The 20531-nt window shown below is 40.4% G+C and overlaps 1 protein-coding gene across 3 annotated transcripts in view; it reads right to left on the bottom strand.

Annotated features, from left to right (window-relative positions):
- Positions 1 to 17019, bottom strand: part of EDIL3 (EGF like repeats and discoidin domains 3) — a 424437-nt gene extending 407418 nt beyond the window's left edge. Inside the window, exons 1-2 of one of the 3 annotated variants that reach the window (XM_072139426.1) lie at positions 16789 to 17019; positions 16339 to 16699 (exon numbers count right to left, since the gene is read on the bottom strand). In XM_072139426.1, the coding sequence (XP_071995527.1) occupies positions 16339 to 16405 (67 nt within the window). In that variant the 5' untranslated portion in view covers positions 16406 to 16699; positions 16789 to 17019. The remainder of the gene's footprint in view (positions 1 to 16338; positions 16700 to 16788) is intronic. The other 2 variants (XM_072139425.1, XM_072139424.1) reach the window with 2 other exon arrangements.
- Between the last annotated feature and the right edge of the window lie 3512 nt (positions 17020 to 20531).

Below are 20531 nucleotides of genomic sequence, written 5' to 3' on the forward strand. Positions count from 1 at the left end.
AAGTAGGTCTGGCCTATATTGACAGGGCAAACAGGCTTTATTTGGCAGTTTAGAAAACTTGACATTCAGCAAGAGATAAGCAGCGGAGCTTATTCAATAACCCTATGACTACCAAATTTATTCAGAAGAAAAAGCAAATCCTAAGGAACCAGTTTATTGACAGGGAATTTAAAAAAACTTGGAATTCTTTATTAAAATAAAGAATACTTTGGCTTTTTAAGGGAGACTGTATAGTGGCACACAGAGTTCTGTTCTAGGCTGAATATGTGATTTCCTGCATGTATGTACTCTGGTGATTTTAAAAAAGATTGCTCAATAATAAAATTGATTGGAATTTTAACCTTGGAATCTCTGAACTGGATGTTATCTTTTGTACTCATAAACTGGAGGTTTCATTGTTCGGGAATTCCCAAACCTGTGCCACAATAAAATGTCTGCAGGTGAGATGACTACTTCTTCTATTGTGGACAGAGTTCTGATGGTGCAGTTTTATTTTGCCACTTCAATATATCACCCAGTGGTTCCTTCATAAAGCTCTATATTCTAAAAGTTTCTATCCGGGTCATCTTTTCATGTTGTGTCTTGTATAGATAAACCTATTGTTGCATAACAAGGAGTGGCACAACTGGACATTGGTATGTATCCCATTCTAGTCCTCTAAAGAATAATTTTAAAAAACACACACAAAAAAACCCTGTATCGTTAAGTTAACATTTTATGAATTTTACCACGCCCTTCCTCCTCCCTTAGCTTTTGTTTAATCATTGTCAAGAGAGAGAAGGGACAAAAGCCCTCCACTTCTCACTTGCTCTGTCCCACTGCTGCGTGCAGGCCCTCTGCTAAATCACAGTCAACAATTGGGGGACAACCAGCCTGGGTTCATGCCCAGGACAGTAAAACAAACAAACCAGAGATAAATAAAAACAAAAGTATGTGACCTAGGCCAAATTCAGTAACGTACAAAATCAAAAAGCAATAGAATAGTCAAAGGTACAAACAGGGATCAGCAACAAAAACACAAAAGAGTATACAGATCACCACTAGCCCGAAGACTTGTCTAACAAGAACTGAATTAAGTTATCAGTGAGTGAACCTTGAGTGCCTTGAAGCCACCCCATTAGCCGATTGGTTTGACCGTCCATAACTCTAATGGCCACCTGTGACACACCCCCAATTTCTGAGAGAAAGCAAGCTGTCAATCACTCTACAGAGTTAACATTTGGGTGTGGTACTCATCCAGAAGAACTCATACTGCAAGCTGCAGGAGGTATGACAAACATTTTGACAGATTCATCCAAAGCGAATCATAAAAGATCCCACATACCATTTAGTGCCTGAAAAATGGAAGATTTGTACCAAATCCCAAAATCAAATCTGGAATAAGCAAGTTATAAAATAGCATTTATTGCATTTTTGTTCACTATTATCTTACGACAACCTTCCTATGGACCCAACAGCTGAACTAAACTGCACATTTTCTCAATTCTATTAAAATCTAACATGAGTTCATAGGTATTGTTCCTGAAACGTGTTCTGCTTTCTTCTATGTATCCTTAGTTGCTCCATTGTTGTCCTTGGGTCACTGTGCGGCTCGCCTTCCCCTGAGGTTTCTTTGTAAAGTCTGTGCCAGGTTTGTGAATGGTGAACGTTACCAAGAGGATATTTATGGAAATGGAGTGATGTTAAAAAATTAATGTTCAAGTTTTACAGAGGGATCAGACCATGGAATATGCAGCATTCAATCTCTCTCTCTTGTAATTACAAAGCTGGCTGGAGTCAGAACTGGATCAAGCAATATATAGGATGTGAGCTGCATTTTATACAGGTCTTCTGTACATTTACATAAAAACAGAGATAAAATATTCACACTGTGGAACTTACGCCACGCTGCACATTTTAAAAAAAATTATATCTGCAACTGGATAAATTATTGGCTTATGGACACTTTACCTCGGGCTTTTAATAATGTGTTTGTGAAGGTTTGAAGAATAAACAGATGTTTAATTAGTCCAGGCAAATAAGCAGAAATAAAGAATACAAACAGAAACAAAGTACAAAGTTCTACATAGATTCAGAATAAGGTGCACAGGGATTATGTAGGGCTCAATACAGGGCACAGTTCACATTAGTTTCAGGGTCACTAAGTATGGCAGAAAGCAGGGCCCAAAACTTGTAGATACAGGGTTATAACACTGGCAGATACAAGAAAAGGGTTCCAGCATTGACAGCTACAACGTTCCAGGATAGGCAGATGCAGAAATAGCTAGAACATACTCAGCAGTCATGGGTCAGATTCAGAAAACAGTATTCCACCATCAGCAAGTACTGGATTCCAACACTGGGAGAGGCAGGATTCCAACACTGCCAGAATCAAGAAACAGAGTTCCAGCATTGACTGGTATACAGAGTCAAGAACAGCAACAAAGTAGGTGTACCACAACTCCCAGGAAACTTGGAATAGGCAGAGTTACACAGAACAAAATAATAACCAGCAACCAATGAACTGAGCAGCAGCAATTTATTTGTCCCCTGGAGGCCGCCCCCAGCAGCTTACTGGCTAGGCCCAGCATTAATCAACCCACAGCTCTGAATTCCATAATGAGCCATCCAACTTTTCAGGATACAGCAGCTGAAGATGTGGCTAACAAACCCTTAACCAGAGACCACACAGGGGGTTATGTCAGTGTATGTGTGTGGGGGGTAGGATATTATATAGTTTACTAATATACATAAATTAAAACTTCTGAACCAATTTCTTGATATGTCAAATAAAACTTCCTAGTTCAGAATTGTGATGTTATTAGCAACCATTCCTGTTCATTATATGGCCGCAGATGAAGGATCATGTGATCTTAAATGGGTTTTCCACTTTCAACAAATAATTGATATGGTTTTTGTAAGGAAAAGTTTTCCAATAAATGTTCTGTATTTCAATGCATCACAGTTTCCTGGATCTCTGCTTGCTGGCCTTCTATGGAAAGCTTCTATGTTTACTTCCAGTGGATTAAAATCTGCCCATGGTCATGTGATGGACTTGAAGGTGCACTAGCAGTTATTATAACACGGCTCTGATTACTCTCTGTGATACTAAGGTTTGTGTGCTTGTTTTGCCATCACATGACCATGGACAGATTTCTGGCCGCTGGAAGTAAATCTGGAAGCTTTCTAGACCATGACAGCAAGCAGAGATCTTGAAAACCGCGATGAACTGATACAGAAAGTTAATTGGAAAATTGTTTAACTTTTCTGCATACAAATAATATCACCCCCATCCAGAATACTAAGCTTGTATTCATGAATCCTAACATAAGGTCTTGGATATAGAAATTTTAATAGTTTTTTATTGGTAAATTAACTAATATCCTACCCCCACCCTGCACTTAAACACACATTACAAAAAAAAATGAGGTTAAGTTTCCATCCCCTTCTACCAATGATTGCAATGTTTTTGGGTAATTTTGGTAAGTGCTCAATTTTCCAATCTCATACTATATATCTAAGCAATGCCCTTGTTTGCAGTAACCTGCTGCTCCTGTATGATTCTGTGAGGGACTCTTTCAGGTTGGCCAAGGTGGATATTTCGCGCCCTAAAAAAGGGAAGAAATGTATTGTGTGTACCTCCAAACAACATGGCTAATTGTCTTATTGAAAAAAATGAGTCCCCTGTAATTCTATGCAGTTTCATATTTTGAGTAAAAATTACACAATTGATTGTGCACTATGTTTTCGCATCCTTTGATGGTTTGTGCCAACCTCCCCCAAGAATATAGCTGACAGGTTCTTGTACATGTCAGGTTCGCTGGAGAGAATGCTGATACTTCTGGTTCTTCTGGCTATGTATCTGTATCTGTGTTGTTGTGACCTCAGATATATAGGAAGGGACAGAGGTTGGGACAAGCTCAGGGCACACTATCCCCTCTCTTCTGTGTTACCCAACCCTAACAGTACATGCCCGGCAGCCTGGAATGAATCAGGAATTTCAGTCTCTGTCAGCAATACAGCTACAGTGTAAGCACCATACAGGGTGGTGCCTGATGTTGCACAACCCGACTATTAATTTTCTTTTTGTGTTGATAATTTTTTTCTCTACGTCAGGGAAGAAAGAGCTCTCCTTATGGAGACTTTGCTAATAAAGGCCACCTTGCAGGTGTGTGGAGACTTACAGCCATTCTGGGAAATAAGCAAATATGTTTTCCAAGATGGAATAAGGAAAACATTGCCTCTTAGCTATACACCACACTCCAAAACATACAGGTAGGTTGATTAGATTGGGAGCCCCATTGGGGACAGGGACCGATTTGGCAAGCTCTGTGCAGCGCTGCATAATCTGTCTGCGCTATATAAATAAAGGAATTATTATTATTATCATCTACTGTGTAAGGCAGTCACCTTAGTCAAAAGCCTCTCATTCAGCTAAACCAGTTCCCTACACTGTTCTGACGAGAGGCAAACACAATGAAACAGCTCAGTCTATATTTGGGAATCTGTTCTTTTGGAATAGATATACTGGTTTGGCTCATATTGTGCATCATGTCATTAGGCTTCTTGAAAGTCATGTTTGTTTTTATGGGTAGCTAAAAGGGAATGTTTTCCTTATCCCATCCTGGAAAACGTATTTGGTCATTCCTCTAATCTCCAGTCTTAGATTTCATACTGTAGAGCAAGGTGGATGTTTTTATGATGGCAACATTGAAGTTTCTTAGCCCTCAGGTAAATCACCAAACTTTGATTCCAAATATATAGATCATACTGAAAAAAATATGTAAATAAAATTACTTGAAAAGTTGCATAATTTCCTTAAGATCAACGATGCGCTGAAGTAATACAAATGATTCAAAAGTGTAATAACGATGAAAGTCAGTGTGGTGGCATCAGATTATAATATCCCTGACGTACTCCTTTGCTTCCTCACCTTCACCTCTACCCCCAACCCCTCACACCTTCACACCTTCACCTCCATGATTTGCATTTTGATCTAAAAATAAATAAAATGTGTCAAAGCGTAAAGTCTTAACGAAGCAGTTAAATTCTGAGAAGTGTTTTTTTATGTCAAAGTTTTAATCACTAACGCGCTTCAACCTTCGGAGAAGAAAAGCTTGTGCTCACTCATTGTACGGATGAAAAGACGGCATCAATTTAAAAAAGGAATTCCCCTGACCTTGGACGAGTCAGGAGGTAAATCATAGCCAGATGTATGGTTTATTTGTGACAATCAAAGCAGGTTAATTTGCTTGGCGTGTACAGCAGCCTTTAGCTTCTAGCTTCCCTCAACGGGGATTGGTTGAGTTACTCTCAATTCCCTAGATTTTGCTCAGCTGCCTGTCACCGTGGAATCTTCTGAACAGAGGCGGCCATGATCTCTCACCTGCCCTCATTTGTAGTATACACTTTCAGCTAAATTAAATAGCTGGGAAATGCAAATATGAATGTGAGAAAACAATCTTCCCCATGCAAATGTCTATTCTAGTTTTCACGCTAATTAACATTGCTGTTGATATCACTAAAGACTGTGTAGGTATACAATGTCAGAGATGCCAGACATTCTATCCGGTTCAGAATATTAGCTGCCTGAATAAATCAATAGAAGGTCCCTGCATTAAAGGCATGCATTCATGCCCTTAAACATTTAAAGGGTTTCGCATATTCCACATATTTATTCTCAGTCATTGGGGGTCATTTATTAGAGTAAGGTCTCTTTGTTACTGTTTCTTTTTCCTTTGCTTTTTTTTGTTCTTATTTATCATTTCTATGTTAAATAAATTCAATCTCATGAATGGTTATCATTTTAAGTTTGCGAAAACGGTACTGTACTTTTTATAAGATAAAATGTGAGCCTTTTTTGCTTTTTTGCACCTTTTTCCTCCTTCCATGAAAGAAACTTACTAAGGCTAAGTTCACAGTACTGTTTAAAGAGGACCTGTCACCCAAAATTTCGGCACTAGGAGCTGCTTACTAAAGTAAGCAGCTCCTAGTGCTTGAACAAACACCGCAGTGTTAGAAGGATAGCGTTGCCGGAAACCTCTGGTCTAACACTGCGGCGGGGTACAATGTAATCGTTGGACCGTTTGCAAAGCGGTCTGATGTATTCATGAGGTGGCAGGGTTGGGGCGTGGTTAGGGGCGGTGACTGTCGCATGAGGGGAAGAAGCAGCGCCATCCGACGATTACATTGTACTCCGCCGCAGTGTAAGATAGCGTTACCGGAGGTAAGAACGCTATCCTCCTAACACTGCGGCATTTGTTTAAGCACTAAGAGCTGCTTACTTCAGTAAGCAGCTCCTAGTGCTGAAATTATGGGTGACAGGTCCTCTTTAAACCTCCATTCTTTAACTCCATCGAAAAAAGTAAAGATAAGATAATCCTTTATTGGACCGGCAGTGGGGAAATTCACAGTGTTACAGCAGCGAGAGTACAATACAAACAATGACAGAAGAATAATATTAAAAAGAAAAAATGATAAAAAGAAGACAAGCAATGATCGGTAGTTTTATATTCAGTATATTTGATATGGAGGTTAAACGTATCAATTAAAAATCCCATTGACATCCCATTGTCATCCGTTATGGTCAGTTAGGCAGTCATCCGTTTACCAGTCCCTTATAGCATATAACAAGCCGAGTGTTGATGTAAATATCACAAGAGCCTTTTGCTCAATCCCCAGCAAGAAGCAATGTCGCTTGCTTGTACTTTCTTCAAGTGGGATAACATTACTGAAAAGGCTCAAGGATCTTTCTATCAAAAAGAAACAATCTTGAATTATTTAAGTGTTGAAGAACAAACTGTATCAGCTCCGACACAACCTTTTGGCTGTGGTGGCTTCTTCTTCGCTTGGTTCTCTATGGCCATAGGGTAGGCTTGGATTCTCAATTCCTAGAACTGCTCATTTCTTGCTCACATCAGCTTGTCTGGCTAGTTCAATCTCTCATAGTAGGGGTCTTCTGACTCTAAGCAGAACAGTGAACCTGCCCATTGGCAATTTCAAAACTTGAAGCTTCACTTAATAGCAGCACCAATGTTCTCAACCCATTCACTTCCCTCTCACTCACAGGCATTTAGCACCAACTACACTGCTTTTATTGATTTACTGCCATATATAGCTCTCTAATATCAAAGGTATGTGCACAATTTGTTTGGATCATTGTATAGCATCATTTCCAGTATCTAGAGGGTGACAACTTCAAACCTACATGTCCATATGCAAATCTGGAAAAAAGACTCTCCAGCGTCTTGGGGAAAAAAGAGTAAAACAATCTTCTTTTATTGGATTCCAGATAAAAGCATATTATTTGGCAAGGTGCATAAACATATAACTCATGGTATGTCAGGAAGCGACCTACGCATTTCGCTTATCCGAGCTTAATCATGGTCTACTTTCACTATGTGCATTCTTCTGTTGTTAGCCAAAGGGTTTTTCTGATACTTACAATCCTGTGACCATGCCCCTAGACTTTATCTGCTGGTTTTGTGGTGCCCCCTTACTTATTTCTAATGCAAGGAATTAGAACCGTTGCTTTGCAAAACATTATGTTATTTTCATGAGCATCCATATGTCACTGCCTCATCAACTACGTGGTGGGCATGGAGGGGCTTACTACAGCCTGTGCTGGGCCACAGAGTGGGCCAGTGCAGGGCTTTGACAAAGCCTCTTAATATATCTGTTAGAATTTAAAGAGTTTGAGTAACCTCAAGCTCTGGATCACAATCTAGTTGTAGGACAATATTGGTGAGAGGGTTAGAAATATTTAGAATTACATTTCTTCATCTTAGCAGTCCTACCCACAGGAAGCCCTCGCTGAATAAAATCAAAGATGCAGCATTGCACAAGTTAATGAAGATGTTGACATCAGATGGTAAGCACTAAATGCACTAAATGCAGTTTGCCTATCTATAATGCAGAGGGCGCCAGATTCAGGATTTCTGGTGCTTGTTCTTCCTGAATTTACCCATCCAAAACCGTGCTCCACTTTTTTTTGGTGCCCCTTTAAAATAGGGTGTGCAACACAATGCATGATAAATCTTGTACATGGTGTGACTGAGCACCGGAACACCCCCTAATTTGTGTTGCATGATGCCTTGTGCCCCATAATGTCTAGGTATACCTCTTATCACATTTCAAATAATTAACTCTTATCCCAAAAATTTTGGTCAGTAAATTAAATTTCCCCTAAAGAAATATGGGGGAATGTGAGAGCTGATTTCTCTTCACGAGTGAGTCACAAATATCCAGCATCTCTCTCAGCTCCCTCATGACCCCCTCCTTCAGGGATTATCTTCAGCGAGACACACACAAAATCTCTATCAAAGTGTATTTTTTGGCAAATAATTGGAAAACACAGGGTGACAATTTCCATTTTAACCTAGTATATGATGTTTTAATAATATATTGTTAGAATAAAAGGTATAAAGGTATTGTGTTGGGGGTGTGGTGTTTTCTTTCCGGAAATCAGTTTGCTTTCCGGACTGTATTATTTATCTTTATTATTTTATTTTATGTTAAAATCAAGTATTTGCTAAAACAGACTCTTTAGTGCTGGCAGGAACTTATATTCCACTACATACATTAGACAATATGAGTCAGAGGAGCACAGCACACAGTTCCAATGATTCTGCAGCCAGTCAAAGAAAAAATTGCCAAGTTTTGTCCCAGTGACATAACTTGGATCATGTAAGATACTTGGATGGATAATAAGTCATAACCCACACACCAATGAATTCGATATCAATAATGATTTAAACATAAGTTGCTGAGGCCGTTAGTATTGTTGTTGCTGTCCAGTTGCTCCCCAGTATATCCGGAGCCCCCACATCCTGCATTCCAAATAGGAAACTTACAAGTTTTTTCCTGAGGAGACATTCTTCTATCTTGTATCATGAATGGTTAAGCAGAGAAGTTGCATAGGAACCAGCTAATGTATTATATAAAGGCGACTTTGTCAACCGCAAAAACAAGTCTGATGAATCATTAAAATAGTTACACAAACCAAAATCTCTTGTATAGCACTTTCCAACATCAAGAACAGCAGCAGACTGGAAACCACAAGCAAACAGAGAGCTGAAGACTCAACTAAACTGCTGTATATTCATATCATGAAAGAAGTTTCCTGCAGAAAATATGAAGTCTTTTAATCACAATTTTAGATTTGCTTCTGTCAATATCTATTTCTTTAAAGCTCTATCTCTGCCTATGGGTACTCCTCTGCATTAAAGATGCAAGAATATTTTGCTACTTTTTTATTACCTACCCATCTCTTCCTTTCCCATTATAATGCAGTAGGAATTGCCACTTAAAGGGAACCTGTCACCACAAATGCAGCTAGAGTCAGGTTCTCTTATTAACTAAGTGACACCATTCTTTTAGCTAAAACTTTTTTCCCTTACATCCACATAAATCACCTTTAACTTGTAATACCTGGCATCATAGGGAGCATGTGCTACTCAGGCAGGCCCTCCCATCTACTCCTCCACATGTCCCTTTTCTCAGCATGTCATGTGAAAAGGGTGACATTTTCACAGGTCCTTTAGCCTCGTAACAATAGCAAACAGTTCACCATGCATATATCTGGTCACATGAAATCACAGCAGCCTCCATGGACTTCTGTTTCTCCCCATTCTGCATGGAGGCTGCTGTGATTTCAGGTGATCAGATACATACATGAGGTAGATGTTGCAGATGTAACAGGACCTTAGATGATGTTATCCTGGCCACATGACTCTAAATGCCATGTCGATCAGGAAAAGGAGGTGGGTAATGGAAGTAAATTTTAATATCCATGATTCAATTAGTGTGAATGACTCACATCAGGTGAGTTATAAGTTTACAAACTGATTTTTGTAACATTGCAGCCAAGGAAAAGAACCATTAAGGGATAAGGTCAATGATTTTTAATCACAGTTTTAAGGGAAGTTTTTATTTCAGGTGAGTTAATTTGCATGGCAGGTTCTCTTTAAATATGAAGGCTAACAAATCTGTGCAAAAGACAAGGCAGATTTATCCCTGTGAATACATCGGACTTATAAGCTAATTTCATAGGTCCCTTGTGCCAAACTACCCATTGGACTTGTAGGAAAAATGTGCAGCTATCTTCTAATTCTAGTTTTATATGTGTCTAATTATCCAAACCATGGGATATTTAAGTAGTATAAATGTTCTAGAAATAGAACTTTATGGGTCTTGGTGATATATGACAGAAATCCAATGTCATAGAGAGGATGCTGAATTTCTTTACAACCAAAAATACTACAATTTTATATTACCTATATGCATTTCATTTTACTGAACTTATGCTCCGGAGCTTGTTCACCCTTGTACAGAGGAAGCAAGGCATGACCCGTGTTCCAATTCCCTTGCTCATTACTGAACTTCAGGTGTTTCAGGAAAGAGATTTTGGGGACAAGAAGTTGTTTACAAGAAACTGCACTGAGATATTTCTATAGTCATGGCTGACAATAAGCATATTTTTCTTTTAGCTAATTTAATCATATCTTGTGTTATTTTGGTGTAGATCAGTGATGGCCAACTTTTTGCGCTTGATGTGTCAAAATATGTAATAAATCATAATAATGTAATAATCATAGCCTGGGTAGTGTCACTTCTAGAAAATTCATAATTATGTGATATTTATAACTCTAATAACAAAGAGTTATATTTGGGAGTGAGGTTGTAGCAGGTTTAACTGTCTCTGATGGTGAATTCTCTTCCCCGAGTATTGCTGAGCGGTAACTGTGGGGAGTACAGTAGCTGTGTCGGGGTGCAGTGGCAGCAGAATGAGGTCTTGGCAGGGTTAGCTGTCTCTGCTGGGGAGTTCTCTTTCCCCAGTATTACTGAGTGGTAACTTTGGGGAGTACAGTAGCTGTGTCGGGGTGCAGTGGTAGCACAATGAGGTTGTGACAGGGTAAGCTGTATCTGCTGGAGAGTTCTCTTCCCCCAGTATTGCTGAGAGGTAACTGTGGGGAGTACAGTAGTTGTGTTGGGGTGCAGTGGCAGCACAAGGAGGTCTTGGCAGGGTTAGCTGTTTCTGAGGGGGAGTTCTCTTCCCCCAGTATTACTGAGTGGTAACTGTGGGGAGTACAGTAGTTGTGTTGGGGTGCAGTGGCAGCACAAGGAGGTCTTGGCAGGGTTAGCTGTTTCTGAGGGGGAGTTCTCTTCCCCCAGTATTACTGAGTGGTAACTTTGGGGAGTACAGTAGCTGTGTCGGGGTGCAGTGGTAGCACAATGAGGTTGTGACAGGGTAAGCTGTATCTGCTGGAGAGTTCTCTTCCCCCAGTATTGCTGAGAGGTAACTCTGGGGAGTACAGTAGTTGTGTTGGGGTGCAGTGGCAGCACAAGGAGGTCTTGGCAGGGTTAGCTGTTTCTGAGGGGGAGTTCTCTTCCCCCAGTATTACTGAGTGGTAACTGTGGGGAGTACAGTAGTTGTGTTGGGGTGCAGTCACATCACAATGAGGTTGTGGCAGGGTTAGCTGTCTCTGCTGGGGAGTTCTCTTCCCCCAGTATTACTGAGTGGTAACTGTGGGGAGTACAGTAGCTGTGTTGGGGTGCAGTGGCAGCACAATGAGGTCTTGGCAGGGTTAGCTGTCTCTGCTGGGGAGTTCTCTTCCCCTAGTAGTACTGAGTGGTAACTGTGGGGAGTACAGTAGTTGTGTTGGGGTGCAGTCACATCACAATGAGGTTGTGGCAGGGTTAGCTGTCTCTGAGGGGGGGGGGTTGTTTCCCCTAGTACTGATTAGTGGTAACTGTGGTGGAGTATAGTGCCTATGGTGGTACAGTGGCAGCACAATGAAGTCCTGCCAGGGTTAGCTGTCTCTATTGGGGTGTTCTATTCCCCAGTATTGATAAGTGTTGAGTACACCAGCAGCAGGTTGATGTATTGTTAGCTGCTATAAGATAATGGCTGGGGTAAAGACCACAAATGGCTGAGATGACTCACTCCACTGACAGGGTGACTGTGGACACAGTTCTCGTGTTCCAAGCAGTCTGGGTGCAATTCCACAATAAATTTAGTGAGAGGGTAGCTCTGGCTCCACTGACTAACTAACTGCCCTTACAAACTGTGGTGAGAGGAGCAGGAGAGTTGCCCCACCTCCAGATGCTGACGCTGTCAGGAGGTGAAGCCATAGCAGCACGAGCACCAAGAGGCAACTGCTCTGGGAATACAGCGAGTGCAATGAGTGCTGATAGTGCATCTTACCTCTGTTAGTATAAGGTATGGTGCTGCGTTATATTCAGGAGAGTTATACCACCTCAATTTGATGAGTTTCAGCCAAAATGTCTTTGTGTATCACCTCTTACATGTGTCTCATAGGTTCACCATTACTGGTGGAGATGCTTTATGTATTTATTATGGTATGGCAAAAGGTGCTGATACAATTGAAACGCACATTTAGCTTTCTTTGGTGTTTGATTTGGTGATCATGACCATCTTTTTTTGTAAACCGTTTAAATATGTGTGTAACTAGAGGTTGTTTGAACTGCATCCTTTCAAGGATTTTGCTAGAAAGTGAAAGTATTGTATTGAATAGAAATGATAAGAAATGACCAACCAGTGCCCAGATTATTGACCCCAACCCCTAAACTGATGATAAGTTGCTTATGTAACTCTGACCCTTTTTTCTGCATATCAGAGGACATCATGAGGTGGCAGGGGAAGTGATACCAACTGTACCAGGGTGGTGGAGGATCAAGAAGAGGTAAGTCATCTTTATGTATGTTGATGACCCATGGGAAACCCTTTCAGATTTAAAACACAACTATGTTTAGGAACATTTCATATTACTTAGTGAAAATGAAAAGAATGATAAGGCTAAATGAAGGGTGATGAAAATGTCTTACTACTCCCAATCATATAATCTTATACTTCATATATTGATATAAAACTAGAGCCTTTTGCACTACAACCCCCAGCCTGCAACCACTTGGATTCGCATTAATACAATCCCACTTAAAAAAAAAAAAAACTTTTCCCCAATTCTTTCCTCAATACTAGTTGATACAAATATCACTGTCTCAAAACTTCACACCATAGAAAGTTAAAAGCACTGGATGTATCAGCCGTAAATGACAAATACCAGCTTTAAATTGAAAAGCGCCACAGACCATTTGGCTACTTACTTAAGGATAGATAACATTTGGAAGCATTAAAATGTAAGGCTACTGTGGGCACCATCCACACTTAAAAAATTCCATTAGTTTTCATTCATCGGGAAAACAGAAAATCATTGTGACTTGTTCCTTAATGTAAATGTTAAAGCGCACTAAACCTGGAAGCCTCAGTAATTTGCCAAATAACACGTTTTAAGGAAGGACGACATTCAATTTTACAGCTCGTTGGCCAGGCTATTGGCATTCCAATGTACTTAAAAACCAGATATCATAATTTGAAACTTTTTAGTCATCAACTTTGAGTTAGGAAAATTGGACACTTGTTATAAACGAGACGATTTTCACCGGAGAAAAATCATCTTTTTTTTTTTTTTCTAAATCGGATTTTATTATACAAGTCCTCTGAATGGACTACATTAAACTGATTGATCATCTCTCGGAGAAAGAAGAGGGATAGATATGTTAATACTTTGGTAAATGTTACATTAGAGATCATTACATCACCTTAAAATTATAAATCTGCATTGGAGAGACAAAGAAAAAGGGCTGAAAAAGTAAATTTTCCCTCGAATGAATATTTAATTGACGAGTGGGTTTCACAGCAAGTGAATAATATCAACTCTCTGGCTTTCAATAGTTCATTTTAGACAGAGCAGGGAATTGAAGCTACCCAGAGAAGTCAATCTGTAAAACAAATGAATTTGTCTAGACCTTAATGGGGGACATTTTGCTTAAAGGATTAAGATATGAGCGTTAGCCACTGTGACAGATTACATAATATCACGTGCTTCCTACCACTGTGTCTAATGTTATTGAATTTTTAGAACGGCCCATGCTGGTGAATTATTAAAGAACTAATACAATATTCAGTTTGATGACTGATCCATTGGTTTCATTTTAAAGGAGAATTCATACAGCAGGATAAGGAATCCCATAAGAACTCCAGACCGTAGAGGGGAACATCTCCGATGGTTACTACTCCTGGACTGCATCAAGTAGCAAGACTTTATAATAAAAGAACTAAACAACACCATAAACAAACCACAAAGCCGTCTCGCATGAGCAACAATCGTTTCTATGTTAATGAAGCTCATTTTTCCTCTTCCAATCTATGAAGTCGCCTTTGTATTTTTACTGTGTAGCATCATTAAAATAACATCTGCCTGAATATGCTGTGATAGAAGTAACATCTGCCACAATGCAATATAAAAGGAATGCATATTATCAAGTAACAAAGCAAAAAAAAACCAATCACATTGGGTTTTTGCCTTTCCAGAAGGACGGTTGCTGGTATGTCCAAATTGTCGAAACTCTTCATTGTCTCTTGTGACAATTTATACAGATTACATGAATGGCTTCCTAATCATTAGTGGGTGGCTCCATAGAGTCTTAGGTGTGAAGAACATCTGCTTGTCCAATGGTGTTAATAAGAATTTAAGTCCAGAAGACACCAGCTGGACTGCCTGATTCTGGTCTTATCTAATGTTGCATAACCAGTCTATCTATCTATCTATCTATCTATCTATCTATCTATCTATCTATCTATCTGTCTATCTGAAATAAAATGATGTGAGATAAACTAATCAGATTTTTAATGGGCCAACCATGACTACGAGTAGTAAATCTGCAGCAGCTGCAGTAAGACCTCTCTTGCCCTCATCAACCAAACTAAAGGACTAGAGGGAATTGCAAGAAATGAGAGAGGGTGCCTATTAGGTTGGTTGCATGGTGGAGGCTATTGGAGGAAATAAACTTCCTCTCATTTCGGGACCTAAGTGCAATGATAATCAATATTAGGAAAGACAGCGGAAAAATATGTCTCTTAAGAGAGAAATCATTTGCTCAGCTCAAGTGCTTATTAAAGCTATTCCGGATACCTTTTGGCTTTTTGTTCCAATCTATAATCTAATGGCAGCAGTGTTGGCTTTAGTGATTGCATACTTGTTTCCTTACAAGATAAATCTATACCCTTGCACTGTAGCCAAATCAACAAAATGCATCCAGGCTCTCTGTGCAATCCCTCGCATTTAATGGTGTTTCTCCTGCAGATTGATACAGATGTTCTAAATCACAACTCTTCATGGGAACAGAGGTTGACAACGGAGAAAAATGAAGCAGTGGCACTACTGAGGGAGAAGGGATTTATTTTATGGATGCGGTCACTCCCATTGTGATATTTATATTAATTTGGGAGATCAGATCAGTGCCTGTTCACACAATTTAAAGCCCCAAAGGCTTCATTATCTTTCAGGCAGAGAAAACGAACTACACAGTCTAGTAAGCACTAATCTCATCCATTGCTTTCTTCCCTAGACCTACTCCTACAAGCCATGAGGAATTGTCTGTATTTAACAAGACCTTTCCCCTCCACCAAGAGAAGTTAAGGAGCTGTTCCATTTTCAGAGCTCTGGAAGAGACTGAGCCGAGAAGGCATGGGTGCAGCAGTAAGTGGTGCAGGGTCCAAGCTGGGGTGAAAAGTCCAAGCAGTGCTTGGGGCATGAAGCGTGTAGGGGCATTGCAAGAAACAGCTGCAGTAATGGGCACAGCTGGATCTAACTTAGATCTAACCACAAAGTTAGTATAAATTGGAGTATTCAGGAGAATTTAGCAGAGACAGGTGTAAAGCTTAGCAGATACTATTATACATGGACATATATTGGTAAAGCACAAGCTCAATGGTAGGGACCTTGACCTTGAATCTAAGGGATGCATTTATAAGTACTGCCACCTTCTATTGTGTAAAAAGTTGTGGACACAAAAGGGTAAATATTAATTCTAAAACTTCCAACCATTACCTCTATGAAACTTTTATAGACATCCACAGTAAGTATCAGAGTGCTCTCTAGAAGATGAGTTATGAGCGGGATGACACATGTTACAAGTCATAAAATAACTTGGGACTCTCCCACAGTCCTAATATCAAAGCAGGGCTGCGTCTTACAGCTCCAGAAGGGCTGCCCTGTGCTTCCTTAAATCCTACTAACCACTGATAGAGATTACAATTAAGCTCTCTCCCTGTCATCTCATTAGAGACTATTTGCTACACAGACCAGGTCTGCAGATGGCACAGAGAATAATCCACATGGGGATCATGCATCACGTCATTGCTCTGCTATGCCCAATTCCCTATGTCACCCCTCATTTCCCTGTAGGACGCTTTCCACCTTCAATCCTACAGGGAAGGATGTGTCTCCAAGTGATAAGAGATAGTTGACAAAAGTGTCTCACAACAGCATCACTTACCTTTCACTAGGAGTGGTACCCATAAGCTGACACTCAGCAGGAGGCTCGTGACCTCCTTAAAGATCATGTTTCTGGGTCACAAGAAAGATAAAGATCCCTCCAAGGAAGCCCAGGTCCTGTGTGTTATAAGGAGAATGTGCAGCTGCTTCTTCTATAATATTCCTTCCCTCACAGTCACTGGTCCCCAGACTGCGCCTGATGTGCGATGGTGCGCTAAGCTGCGCCAGATTCCATCCGTGGTCAGCTGGAGAGGACAATGAAGACAGCAGCAGTCCCAGGGATGAGAGTGCTGTGTGTACAAACACTGGCAGCGTGTCCTCAGCCTTCCCTGCTCCTCTGATCAGACAAGTAGCTCCTTCTGCTGGAAGAAAGAATGAAAAGACAAGAAGAGAATGGAAAGAAGGGAATGTGGCTGCACCGCCCAGACACCTGCTCCTCCTGCTGACTTACTTCATCCTTCTCACTTGGGCTTTCCTACACAGCTCCTGCCTTAAAGGCACTCCAACCTCAATCCAGTGTGCAGCATCTGAGGCTGCAGGCAGCAAGCAGGTCTTCTTCTAGAGGAGATCCCAGCCTTGTGCTGCAGAGGATCCAAACATGTGATGGCTGGGAGGATGCAGAGAACTGGGAGATCACTGCACACATTTACATGCACAGAGCACAACTATCCCAGTAGTATTAAACTGCTGGAGCTGCTTCACATGCAGGCAGGAAGGCAAGACAGGCAGCAGAAGGAGGGGGAGATGTCCTAGCACAGCAACATTGTATCAATGTACAGAGATAAACAAACACCGTGATCATAATATTATCAGGAAACATAAAGATGAGACATAAGATAAGATAATGCTTCAAAGCAATCACCATCATTCTCAGACAGCAGGAGGAATAATAGGGCAGGGGAAAGACTATTGTAAACTAGATTCCTAGGAAAAGGTTGTTATTCCAGGATACTTGTGCTTTTATTACCAGGAGATGTTTTCTTTTTTTCTTTAGCTTTTTTTCCCTTATTTTCTTCTGATGAATATTCTTATGTAACATTATGTTACTATAGTGATTACCCCCTGTATACAGAATGTAATCTGCCGTAGGATTGGAATTGGGTCCAAACATACAGATAAAGTGTAAAGTACTTTCAAAAGATGTGGATGTCAGACTTACATTACATAGAAACATTTTGACAATTTTCTGTTAGCTAGAATCGAGGTTATTTGATATAGTTGTTATATATGATGTATTAGCAAAGACAGATTAATCTAGTGGATTAGAATATTGGTTTTGGTGGTTCTGGAGCCAAAGCCTTCTAGGGGGCCCATGGCCACCCAAACCACACACCAAATTTTATACTGAGAAGGATCTTCACCCTTAAAAACCTTGTACATCTATTCTCTATATAGAAAGATGTACACAAGAGGCATTTCAGGACTTTTGAAGGTCCTCCAAGGGTCATGAAAAGCGGATTGAAAGCAGGCAGGAAGAAGCTTGATTCTAGTACAGTATGTAGGAACTTGTAGAGGCTATAATATTCATAGCAGTGTTAGGCTACATTCACACGAACATTGAAATGGCCGGAGCCGGGTGGTCACACATACCTAGGCTTGCGGCCTTATATACGTCCCTCATACGCCCATGTGAATGAATCCTTACTGACTATACTGAGAACAATGCTGTTTTACCCCAGGTACGGGAGGGCTCTTAGTTGTACGAAACACACTGATCAGACATTGATAGAATATCTTGTACATAAATAGGATCTCTCAACTCTCCTGAAATGTCAGTCATACTTTGATTCCTCATGGAAAACTAACGCTACCGCTTCTCTGCTATTCATCCTAAATAAAATTGACACAGTCGGATTCTGTCAGTTCAGAGGAGAATGGTGATACAGAATATATAGTGAATAATTTCTAAATTGTAGGATGCGTTACTAAATTATTTAAAAAAAATCAAAGCACAGAATTCTATGACAGAAATGATCCATAGTTCATAGGGTAACAGATATTTACTAAAGCAGAAAGGTCAGGAGGTGATTGGTCGCCTTTATTTTGAACTGGCAATGGTAGATTGTGTTAAAGGTGTTTATTTCGTAACTCTGTCTTGTACCGTTCCCGTTTTATCAGAAGTACAGTAGAAAGGTGTATGTGTCAGCCTGGATGTATCTTATCAGGTATCATTTGTCACTGCATTAGGTTGAGACAAAATCAGGCATTTATCAAGACCGGCGTTTTTCATGTTGCTCTTGATAGCCCTGTGTAGCGTAGGCCCTGCATATGAGGAGGTGCAAACCTTGTTATATATAGCAAAAGTTGACTCCGAAAGGGGACTGGAGTCACTTGTAACAATGTTTCACACCAGTGGAGGATGATGGCCCCACCTTTTCCCCACTTCATCCCTTTTTTCAAAAGTGATGAGGTGGGGCGTGCAAAAACTCATTTTTCATAAAAAACATTTAGCAAAAAGATGCAACTGTTTTTTTTTACTCCTTTTAACAGCATTCTTTTTTCAAACACTCTTCTCCTAGTCCCCCCTGCCCAGCCAGGCTAATGCACTATTGTAATCTGTAATGAGTGCACACATGGATAAGGCTGGTGTGGATAAGGCTGGTGGAGGAGGTCAGGAGTGCAGGCACTGTCATAATTAAAAACAGAGACAATCAATAACTGATGAGATAAATCCAGGTACACACATACATGTCATGTCATAAGCCTTGATGATGTGAACAATGATTGCCATATGTGACCACCCATGAACTGCACTTGCTTTTAGGTCTTATTTTGCTTTTAGGTCTTATTTTATATAATATTATTTATGCCATTTTAAATGTTTGTGTCAAAGTGTAGAGACAAAAAATCTTGGACCTGATGAAGGGAGCAGTTCTCCATTTTTACCATATTGAAAATAAATTTCTATAAAAAGACCATATCGACCTGGTTATTTTTCCACTTCCATTCACTATGTCAGAAGCCTGAAAGAGTTCATAAAAATGAGGCTAAAACATTATAAATTATCCATCAGGTTTTACAGAGCTGAATCTTTAAAGAGGTTGTACACTTATAGGAAGTTATCACCAAGTCACAGGATAAGAGATAACAAGCTGATCAGTAAAGATCCAAATGATCGGAACAACTATCCTAAGAACTAGTATTCCATTTTCACTAACAGGTGGAGCGGAAGGATAAGCTTGTCATTCCATAAGTTGTTGAAAAATGACAAGCACAGCACTTGGTTTTCTCCAGGCGCTTCCATACAGTCCATGGTATGATGGAGTGGTATGATGCATGCCCCTACTGCTCATCTGGTAGGGGTAGGATGCATGCCCCTACTTCTCATCTGGTAGAGGTATGATGCATGCCCCTACTGATCATCTGGTAGTGGTAGGATGCATGCCCCAACTGCTCATCTGGTAGAGGTATGATGCATGCCCCTACTGATCATCTGGTAGTGGTAGGATGCATGCCCCAACTGCTCATCTGGTAGTGGTAGGATGCATGCCCCTACTGATCATCTGGTAGTGGTAGGATGCATGCCCCTACTGCTCATCTGGTAGTGGTAGGATGCATGCCCCTACTGCTCATTTGGTAGTGGTAGGATGCATGCCCCTACTGCTCATCTGGTAGTGGTAGGATGCATGCCCCTACTGCTCATTTGGTAGTGGTAGGATGCATGCCCCTACTGCTCATCTGGTAGTGGTAGGATGCATGCCCCTACTGCTCATTTGGTAGTGGTAGGATGCATGCCCCTAGTGCTCATCTGGTAGTGGTAGGATGCATGCCCATCTAATAGGATGCTCTACCCATTGGTGAGAATGGGAATCTCTTTATCCCAATTACTGGAGGTCCCAAGGGTGGGTCCCAGTAGTCGGACCCTCATCTACAACCTTATTCTTCCCAATCCTGCGGATAAGTGATAACTTCCAAAATTGGTACAACCTCTTTAAGTGAAATATTCTAAATGTCTGTAAGTTTTTGATCTTTAGGCTCGTTTCCGTATCTATCTGCTGTATACCAGCTTCAGAACTGCTTTTAGATTCACTACAGGTGAAGAAGGGAAGGAAGGAAAATGAACAAAGAAGATTTTTACTTTGACAACTTTTATCACAAAGTTTACTATTATCAATTGGACTATTCAAACATTTTATTGTTTAATCCTTGAAAACCCCTTACATCTCAACAAAAAATAAGAGAGTGACAGCACAT

The sequence above is a fragment of the Engystomops pustulosus genome, chromosome 1, assembly GCF_040894005.1.
Source record: "Engystomops pustulosus chromosome 1, aEngPut4.maternal, whole genome shotgun sequence".
Taxonomy (NCBI): Eukaryota; Metazoa; Chordata; class Amphibia; order Anura; family Leptodactylidae; genus Engystomops; species Engystomops pustulosus.